The sequence below is a fragment of the Chinchilla lanigera genome, unplaced genomic scaffold (assembly GCF_000276665.1).
Source record: "Chinchilla lanigera isolate Chin_1 unplaced genomic scaffold, ChiLan1.0 scaffold00040, whole genome shotgun sequence".
In the NCBI taxonomy this organism is placed as follows: domain Eukaryota; kingdom Metazoa; phylum Chordata; class Mammalia; order Rodentia; family Chinchillidae; genus Chinchilla; species Chinchilla lanigera.
This window is the reverse complement of record NW_004955441.1, coordinates 11,436,666-11,447,392: the sequence shown is the minus strand read 5'-3', so window position 1 is coordinate 11,447,392 and position 10,727 is coordinate 11,436,666. Positions and strand designations below refer to the sequence as shown.

The 10,727-nt window shown below is 36.5% G+C and overlaps 1 protein-coding gene across 13 annotated transcripts in view; it reads left to right on the top strand.

Annotated features, from left to right (window-relative positions):
- Prepl (prolyl endopeptidase-like) overlaps positions 1-10,727 on the top strand; it is a 35,591-nt gene that overhangs the window by 6,497 nt on the left and 18,367 nt on the right. For 10 of the 13 annotated variants that reach the window (XM_005390952.2, XM_005390951.2, XM_013517570.1 and 7 more), the window contains 4 exons: positions 6,258-6,380; positions 7,721-7,787; positions 8,343-8,549; positions 9,838-9,973. In XM_005390952.2, the coding sequence (XP_005391009.1) occupies positions 6,258-6,380; positions 7,721-7,787; positions 8,343-8,549; positions 9,838-9,973 (533 nt within the window). Of the gene's footprint in view, positions 1-1,790; positions 1,964-4,203; positions 4,327-6,257; positions 6,381-7,720; positions 7,788-8,342; positions 8,550-9,837; positions 9,974-10,727 lie in introns of those variants that run through there. The other 3 variants (XM_013517576.1, XM_013517577.1, XM_013517574.1) reach the window with 3 other exon arrangements.

The following is a 10,727-nucleotide window of genomic DNA, read 5'->3' as shown; positions in this document are numbered from 1 at the left end:
CTAGAAAAAAAAATTTAGACTCATAATAATTTGTTCCAGCACTTTAAATAGAGTGAGACTTGTCTTATAGGTACAACTTAATTATCGGTTATTTTTATCTCTTTGTGCATACATGTTAATCTTTCTCTAATATCTATACTTAGAATTGGAATTCCTTATTGTGTACATATCCTAACATATGATTTGATCATTAATTTCCAAAGTGATAGTCTGAACATACGTTCAAGCTAGGAATATATATGAGCTGTATCTCTCTATATGTTGAATAACTTTTTTTTTTGTTTTGTTTTGTTTTTTTTGGTTTTTCTCCGGTACCGGGAACCAAACTCATGACCTTGCACTTGCCAGGCTGAGCTAAATCCCCAACCCCTATGTTGAATAACTTTGATATTTTCAGACCTTTTCCTTTTTGCTCTTCTGACAAATGGAATGTCAATGTCATTTAATTTTCATTGACCTGATTAATAGCCCTTTTTTCTTATTATTGAGCTTACTGGAGAGTATAGGAAGAAAATAGAGAAAGGGAAGAAATTACAAAATATGACCAAGGTAATAAGTACAATGAAAAATAAAGACAAACAAGGAATGAACAGGCAATATGGGGATATGGAAGGTTATTTTTTATTAGAATGGTTAGGGGAGGCCTCACCGTGAAGGTAACATCTGAGTACTATCCTAAAGGAGGTATTTGGCTAGAGAGTACTGCAAATCCTAACACGCTGAGGTGGATGCAAGCCTGATGGGTTCAGGAAATACCAAGAGGACTATGTATGTGTTTCATATGTTGTTTCATATGGACACAGCTGACGCACAATACAGGTTGAGTATCCCCATCCTGGAAATTTGTAATACTATGAAATCTTTCAGAGCATTTTAGATCTTTAGGTTAGGGATGTTCCTCCAATAGAATCTGTGCAGATATTCCAAAATCTGAAAAACTTTCAAATCCAGGGTACTTCTCACCACAAGCATGTCAGAGAAGCAGTGTTCAGGCTATAGCAGCTGAGATAAGTAAAGTAACAAGGCAAACTCCATTAGGACCTTGTAGGCCATTGTGAGGATTCTTGCTTTTCCTCTTGAGTAAGATGAAAACCACTGGAGGGTTTTAAGTGGAGAGTGATTTAGTCTCAATGTAGACACATTCCGTCTCCTTTTTTGAAAACAGACCAGAAGCCACAGGCAAAGAGAACACTTACACTTTTGCAGTAATCCAAAGAAGAAATGATGAAGGTACCACCACGTACATAGTACCAGTCCAAATATGACAAGTAGTCAAATCTACATAGTTCTTGAAAACTGAATTCACAAGATTTAGAAGATCAGTTGGTTGTTGCAAGACAAAGGCAAGACCAACTGTAAGACTGTTAAACTTGGACGGCTAGGACAGCTTTGTCATTTATAGAATGAGGAAGGACTGCCTAGAGAACAGATTTTTCAGAGGAGCGCATATAGAGACATACCTATTAGCGTCACATAGAAATGTTGAATGATCAGATAAAGATACAACTTTGGCGTGTTCCCCAGGGAGACTGTCGGCTATAGCTATAAATGTAGGAATCTTCAGCATACAGATATCACTTACGGTCATGATGTGTGAGATCACCAAGTAACTAGTGCAGGCTGCAAAGAAGAGAGGCCGTCCAGGAACTGAGCCCTGGGCCTACCAGTGTTAAGAAGGAGAGAGCTGAGTTACAACCCCCTAAGAGACTGAAAAGGAAGGATCAGCGAAACAGGAGGAAAACAAGGAGAATGAGGTGTCCTGGAAGCCAACTGAAGCAAAATGTTTTTAGAAGGAGGTGATCGACTTTGCCGTGATGCTGATAATTAATGTGAATGCTGAAACTTGATGTTGCCCTCTGCAATGGGATGGCCATTCTGTGACCTTGCCAGGAGCAGTCAGTGAAGAGAGAAGGGCAAAAGGAGAGGAATCGGAGGCCGGGAGCAAAGGGAACAACTGCTTTGGGTAATTCTAACAGTTGTATTTAAATAGCAACTACAGCTAGTATCATAAGTGAATATAGTTAAAAGTTTTGAAAAGCCAGTTAGTGTTTCACAGATGCTAACTACAGTGTATACTAATATTAATATATTTTAGGTGTATTAACTGCAGATCTATTATATCCCTGTGTAAAACAAACTATCAAGGCAAGAAGTTCCTCTCGGCAGGGAACCGGGCATGGTGGTACACGCCTGTAATCCCACCACTCAGGAGGCTGAGGCAGGAGGATCGATGTGAGTTCAGGACCATTATAGGCTACAAAGTGAGCTCAAGGACAGTCTGAACTTCATAGTAAGACCCTGTCTCAAAAAAGACTAAATAAATAATAAAAAAGAAGATCCTCTCTATGCCTAATTTCAGGTTTTAGCATTTTTTTCAAAATATGTGTTATTTTCTATTGAAATGGTCCTAAGCGTTGTTAGAGTATGTGGATAGATTTTTCTGGTGCTGGACCATTCTTTCATTTTTAGAAGATATCCTATGTGGTCACATAGGGTTTTATTATTTCTAGTTTAGTTTTGTGTTACTTAAAAATAATAGGTTTGTTACATTTTATTTTAGATTGATTGACTTTTAATTGTGCTCTTTGTTCAGTTTGAGTGCCAAGGTTTTGACAGCAGAATAAAATAAGTTGAATACATGTACCTCTTCCTGTTTTCCCATCCAAGTACTAACCAGGCCTGACCCCGCTTAGCTTCTGAGACCCAACGAGATCGGGCGCATTCAGGGTGGTATGGCCGTAGACGTCTTCTTGTTTTCTTACATACTTGTTATATGAGAAGACTGCCAGGGAAGCTATTTTTGAAAGAATCTGAGCTTTGGTGTCCCTTCTAAGAATGAAACAATTCCTTCAATAGTTATTAGCTTATTTTTTATTGCTTGAGTCAAATTTGGTAATTTTCTTTTCTGGGAAATTACTATCTCATGCATCTTTTTAAATATGTTGCCATCAAGAAGCTTAATGTGATCTTTTTAAAAAATTCTATTATAATTGTACCATCTTGATGCTCCTATATCACTAATGTTCGTTGTTGTTGTTGTTGTTGTTGTTAGACAGGGTTTCACTGTGCAGTTCAGGCTGGCCTTGAGCTCACTGTGCAGCCCAGCTGGCTTTAAACCCACAGTGATCCTCCTGCCTCAGCCTCCTGAGTGCTGGGATTACAGGTGTGTGCTGCAACACCCAGCTATTCTGTCTTTTCTTGATCCATTTTGCCATACATTTGTCTTCTCAGTAAGTTTTTGGAAAGAACCAACTTTTTACTTTATTCTCTCTCTATTACTAACTTCATTGAAACACTTTTATTTCCTTTGATTTCCTTTGGATTTACTGTTTCTTTAAATTAAAATGTTTTGCATTGCATTATATAAGAAGATACAATGTCAACTTGTCCCACTATTAATGATGTTAGGTTTGATCATTTTGGTTAAAGCAATAACTGTTACTTGACATTTCCTGTAGATTTGAATTTTTTAGTGTTTTATAATCAATTACAATAGCCAGGTGTGGTGGTGCACACCTGTAATCCCAGCACTCAGGAGGCTGAGGCATGAGGATTGCCATGAGTTCAAGGCCAGCCTGACCTACAAACCAAGACCCTGTCTCTAAAGATAATAATAATAATAATAATAATAATAATAATAATAATAATCAATTACAGTACTTTTTGATGCTCATAGTTTCCCATATGTGGCTAGTGGGAATTCTTTCCAACTGCCCTTTATGTCTGTTGACATGTCTCTGTTAATCTTTGAGCATTTCCTTTCTGGTATAAGATTTCTGCAAGCTTACCTTATACCCTTTCTGTGCTACACTTGGAATTAGCCACTTATTAATGACACTGTCTCAACTAACAGACTCTCCAGTGTCTTTCCTCCATACCATTTTTTGTCTCTAGAGTTCAATATTGTTTGTCATCATAAAATTACACGTTCTGCTTTTCTGTTTCAGAACAGCTTTCATTGTTTCTAACAGTGTTACAGTGGGCCACTTGGAAGGGAGACAACAGTGCCATCTTTTGCCCCTGACAGTGTGATATTACACATGTGACCTTCCTAAATTTCTTTAAGCTGTCAGAAATCCTGTTGCTTTCAGACTTATTTTGGTTCACGTAAGCTCAGTGTACTTCGATTTTTGACAGAAAAGAAGTTAACCAGAAACGTAAATTTAAGAGAACCATTGTTGAGCCCAGCGCTTTTGCCTTTAGCTCAGCGTTGGCCACGGTCCTCAGTAAGAGTGGTCTTCAGCGGTGCCAGAGCCTAGCTCCGTGACCTGGAGTGTGCCAGAAGCTGCAGGGAAGCAGAGAAGGGAGCCTTTCCTAGCTGTGCAGGTACCTGTGGTGATTACAGAACAGGCAGGCCTCTATCTAGAAATGAGAAGACATGTGCTATTTCTGTTACGGATTCAAGCTTGATTCCTAGTAATCTTCTGAGTCATAATATCATGTTTTCCTTTGGGTGATAATAGGAATTATTGCCAAAAATATTTTGCCTCTAAATATCAACCATAAGTATTATAGAAATAATTTTTTAAAATAAAAACTAAACATACAGCCTCTACTATTTGAACTTCAAACAATTACTTTAAAAATTAACTGTATGAGCTGAGCACATGTAGCTGTGTGCTACACACCTGTAATCCCAGCCCTCTGGAAAGCTGACACCTGAGGATGATGAGTTCAGCGCCAGCCCGAGCAACTGAGCAAGACCTTCTCTCAAAGTAAATAAAATAGGAGGGCTGGGGATATATCCCGGAGTGAAGGCCCTAAATTCAATCCCCAGTTCTAAGAAAAAAATTATTTTTTAACTGCATGATTAGAAGTAAAGGCTGGCTGATTGAGACCACCGTAACAACCATTACTGATAACGTGAATCTAACCCAAATCATTAAAGTGTTCCAAGAATAATAAAAGGAAAAACTGTTAAAATGCTTGTTTTCCATTTAATCCATTCTGATGACTTTTCTGTTATTCTTGTTTTAGATTGTAAACTCTTTGTAACTAGATTTATCACTTACATTCTCTACAGTGTAAAGTGTCATGGACACACTTGTGCAGTAGATAAGTATCAGCTGTCCGAGTTCCATACCAAAGGCTCAGTTCCCTGTCTGGCACGAATCACTGGACAGTTGTCATCTTTGGCAGAAAACTACAGTCAAAAGTCTTGGCTAGAATTGTTTTGCTTAAATAAGGCAAACCAGTGGAATATTGAATTAGTGAACTTGGTTTTATCGTGGAGGTTTCTCTTACACAAATTGCAATGATTTATGTAGAAATCACCTGAAGCTTTTAGCTAATTAGATACTCCCTGTACAACACAATATGCTAATATACCCTTCTTCTATATCTTTATCCACCTTCATTAATTTTCTCTTTTTTTTTATAAATAATTTTTTTTCCTTAAAAATGAATATTTGTTTTATAAGGTATACTTTCACTGTTCAGTCTGCTAAACAAAACAGTTGTTTTGGTGGTTATCCCCACAAGTAAAGAAAATTACGGTTAATATAGTAGGATACTTTTATCATAACTCTGGCTGTGAATAAAATATTAGTCAACATCTATGAGGAAAGATAATGTCTTCCTCTTCCTTTGCTGTTTCCCACCTTTCTGAAGCTGTTTCAGTACTTATAAAATTCAGTAGGCTTTTTTTAACCTCTCATTCCTATTAAATATTTACAAGCCCACAGGATTTCCTTTCCTCCTTGAAAGTATATAACTCTTATGATATTTTTGGGCATTCTCCGGATCATCTTAGTACTTCTGTATCTTAAGGACTTATCCATTTGAAATAATAGTATAATCATCACGTGTGTATCTTATTTTATTTGCTTACTTTTTTTAATGAAAAAGAGATCATTTTATTGATGAGTTGAGGAAAAAGCGTTTAAGCCAGGCATGGTAGCACATACCTGTTGTCCAGGCTACATAGGAGGCCGAGACAGGAAGATTGTGCGTTCCAGGCCAGTCTAGACAACATCTAGATGTTGTCTAGATGCCATCTCAAACAAAAAAACAACATTTAAGACTTGTGAAACAGAAGCCGGGGATATAGCTCAGCAGCACGGCACCTGCCTGACAAGCGTGAGGTCCTGAGTTCGATTCCTAGTTCAGAAAAAAAAAAAATAGATGTGAAACATTATTTCGTAAGCAATAGACCTAACATTGTAATACTTGCATGAAAACAAAAAGTTCTGTATTAAAAAACAAAATTTTTTTGCCCTAGTTGAAATGTTTGATTATACCAACAAAACTTTTTTTAGGATCTTCTGCCTATTAAACAAGAAAACGAAAAATCCCGTTCAGAAAACATGGATGCGTTTGAAAAAGTGAGAACAAAATTAGAAACACAGCCGCAAGAAGAGTATGAAATCATCAATGCAGAGGTAGGGTATATCATACCATGGTTTGTTTTTGTTAAAGAAAAATCTCATTAAAGGTACCTTATGATTCAGAGACATAATCTCATGTCAAACTTCTCCATTTGACCTTTAAAATATGCTAAAACTTTAAAGAGAAAAAAACAAATGTGATGTGATCCTTAAAATAAATTTAAAGATTAAAACTAAGGTAATTGTAAAATGTGATAAATTAGTTCTGATTTTAAGGAACATCTAGTTCTGTTTAAAAATTTTTTAAGATTTCAAGGAGAGGTTCAAATGAAGCCAATCCCTAGTACTATCTTTATTATTTAAATACTGTGTGCTCTGTTTACATTTTGTAAGTAGAGAGATATTCACATGAGTATAATGCCATTAAAGGTAAAAATGTTTAGTCATTTTATAGTTACCAATCATAAATATTTAACTGAGATAGATTGAACAAACAAGTTCAAAACTTTTCAGTATGATTGGGAAACTGAATCACAGATTATAAATGAAAATCATGAAAGCTGGGCATGGTGGCACGCACCTGTAATCCCAGCACTCAGGAGGCTGAGGCAAGAGGGTTGCTGTGAGTTTAAGGCCAGCCTGGGCTACATAGTGAGTTGAAAGCCAACCTGAACTGCATAGCAAGACCTTGCCTCAGAAAAGGTGTGGGATGGAATCATATATGTGGTAGAATGAAAATAGCCGTAGGGATTCTAGAGTCTAATTATGTCAGTACCTAAGAATAAATGTGATGTAAGCCATCTGAGATCTGTCATGCGTAAGGTTGAGCTGTTAGACAAGAACACTATTCACATATTGGTACTGTTTATTTTCTCAATTTTAGTATATTTGCCACCCCACAGAGGGTAATATATTTTGTGTAAAATCAAGTCAAGACTGCACAGATTGATGACAGCATATTTTAAGGAAAAGAATCTCAGAAAGCTATTGACTGGTTTTTTAAACTAGTCGAAGCCACAGTTTTCTCATCTTTTGGATTTGTAAGACATAGAGGCCACTTAATTTTTGTTAATTGAGTCCCACTATAAAGATATCAGATGTGCTCAAAATAAACCTAAAATGACCTATACCTTCATGAGAAGCAGTGCTCATTTTGTTAAACCTCTTGCAGTTATGCATTAGAAACCCCTCTAAGTGCCTGTGAACATAGGAGAATGGTACCTTACCGACGATATTGTAAAAGTCGGTCCATTTTATTTTTCTGTTTATTCAGATCCTTCTACAGATCTGCTTTTTATAACAGATCTTATTTCTTCTTCATCTTGAATAGTCAGATGATTAAAAGGTTAATTATATTATCATTAAGTAGATCATTTGTTTCTTTTGATTATTAGGTTAAACATGGTGGTTTTGTTTATTATCAAGAAGGATGCTGCTTGGTTCGTTCCAAAGATGAAGAAGGTACACAACAAATGTTTTCATTCGACATACTCTGATTTTTCAGATTTCACATGTTTATGGGAGGTTTGTCATTAATTTCTTAAAGGTATAAAGAAGATTATTAAAAAATTAATTCTGAAATTTTTTAAAAAGACTAATTTTTAATATCCAGGCTTACTTAGGATAAAGTTAACAGTTCCACTCAAAAGCTTTGGTGGGGAGAACAGAAACTGGTTCCAGCATTTTGTGTGCGTATGCTGTGCGCAGGTACTAGGCACTTCCCATGTCACTCAAGCCTGTTTGTAGTCTCTGGCTTTCTAAGTTCTGTATGGTCAAGGCTAGACTATAACAGGATGGAACATCTCGTGGGTTGGTGCATAGAATAGTAATGAACAGCACAGGATATCATTAAATAACTGAGAGCAGTTTATGTGCAGTCAGGCTACCCTCATTGGAAAGAAACTTTCTAGTTGGCCACTTGTAGAAGAGGACTGCTAATTTAGAACATTGAAATCCAGTTCTAAATTCTTTTAAAGTACATCTTGTGGAGTTATCTCTTCCATATTTTTTATACAGCAGACAATGATAATTACGAAGTTTTATTCAACTTGGAAGAACTTAAATTAGAGCAGCCATTCATTGATTGTATCAGAGTTGCTCCAGATGAGAAATACGTGGCCGCCAAGATAAGAACTGACGATTCTGAAGCATCGACCTGCGTAGTGATAAAGCTGAGTGATCAGCCTGTGATGGAAGCTTCTTTCCCAAATGTGTCCAGTTTTGGTAAGCCCCCAACCAAAGCAGTCTTTTCTGCGGGAAAGGCAAACGTCAGAGAATTGCCCACGCTTTGAAAATGTTGGGGGTGGGGGTGTTTGATTGTTGTTTTTCCCTTTGAGTAAAGAGGAGTGCTGACTCCATCATCCTGTGTGCCTCTGATTCAGTAGGTCTTCCCTTTATATACCTGAGTGATTTTAAAATAATGCTCATGCTTTGTAAAAGGTTAATAATCAGTGCCCTCACTGCACAGTGTATTTTGATGTGTAATTCTTTGCCAATTTATTATTTTTGTTTTTGTTTTTGTTTTTCTCCGGTACCAGGAACCAAACTCACGACCTTGCGCTTGCCAGGCAGGCGCTTTGCCCCTGAGCTAAATCCCCAGCCCCCTTTGCCAGTTTATTATATGCAATAAATCTTTGCTCATAAATTGCATCTTTTTGTCAACCTTAAGCTTGGTTATGTATAATTTTAATTTCATGTTATCTTGTAGAGTCATTAGAGCAGATTGCTCCAAGTCTTTACTAAGGAAGTTTGGGCTGTATTAAACTAACTAACGCTTCAGTGGAAGCCATGACATTTTAAAGAATAGAGCCAACTTTCAATTTTGTCATTGAAGTCGTATATATGCTCTTGTGCTGCCCTTTGATTTTCTCCATTGTTGACTAAATGTTTTGGCAGTTAACTGACAGTATACCACATCTAATGGATTCTAAGAAACATATGTTGTACATTTTAACCTCTAAAATCAAGATGCAAATTATACAGTGTTGACTTAACATGCATTGTCAGCCAGGTGGTTAGTCATGATATAATTGTGCACAAACTTCCTTTGACAGATTCTGGTGAAATTAAGAGGCACCATTAAAATGTATTTGGTAGTTTAAGATGTCCTATGGTTTGAAAGTAGACAGAAAAATTTGAGACAAGAGAAAGTGATTCAGCACTTCTATAGGCGAGTGCTACAAGTTGTAGATTTACACGTAGCTCATCTCCTGGAAGCAAATGTGACTTTACCAATGTCTTTCCTAAATATTGTATATTTAGCTCTTATTTAGGAACTTAAGTAGCCTGAGATGAACATCTTGAAAATGCGGAACTGATGTAGTAGTATTTTACTGTCTGGAAAGCTCTGACTTATACACAGCACTGATTGGCTACAGCCAAATCTATGTTGTATTTACACTTGCCGGGGCAAAGTTGTGTATCTGGCACTCAAAATTAGAATGTCCTGTCCCTTTTTTTTTAAACTGTAAGTATATGGCTAGAGCTAATTCTATTAATTACTTTCTTTCAGAGTGGGTAAAAGATGAGGAAGGTGAAGATGTTTTATTCTACACCTTCCAGAGGAACCTTCGCTGTCAAGACGTTCATCGAGCCACTTTTGGGGATAACAAACGTAATGAACGTTTCTACACAGAAAAAGACCGAAGGTACTAAGATAATTCAATCAAGCCATTTTCTCTAGGATATTTCTCCAGTTATAAAAAGTGCTGATCGTGGTTGTCTTGAAATTTTGGGTTTTTTTTTTGGAACCAAGTAGATTAAGGCTAAGATGATCATGCTTTTTTTAGTTGTTTATGTTCCGAATTATATTCGGAACATAAACAAATTATATTATATTATATGAGTCTCATTATATTCAAACCCACATATATCACTACCCTGCAAATGCCGAGTTACCAGCATTCTCTGGACTGTGACACATGAAGGACTTGTTAATGAAACATGAAACAAAGTTGCCACACAGCAGTTCCAAGTCTCTTATAAGTCATGACCAAAATACCGTGATATCAGCTGCACAGAATGTATTACCCATTTAATGGAGATTATGTAAATTTTGAATTGCTTTGCTTTCAGCCATGATATCCACTGGTCTTTAACCTTTTCCTCAGTACTGTGATGAATTTTTTCTTAAAATTACTACTTTCTGATTCCTTATAATTTCCAGGACTCATGCTCATATTAACACTTAACAAGGTTTGGGAAGAAATAATAATCAGTTTATCTACCAGAATGTCTTGATTCTTACCCAAATATATTTTTCCAAATGACTAATGAAAAACAAATTTTGCCTTATTGTCAAGGTCTTAATCACTGCCTACATTATTTAACAGTATACTTTGGACAGTGTCTATGTACATTTTGTAGGGAAAACAAAGGGAATTTAACCTCAAATCTCTGATA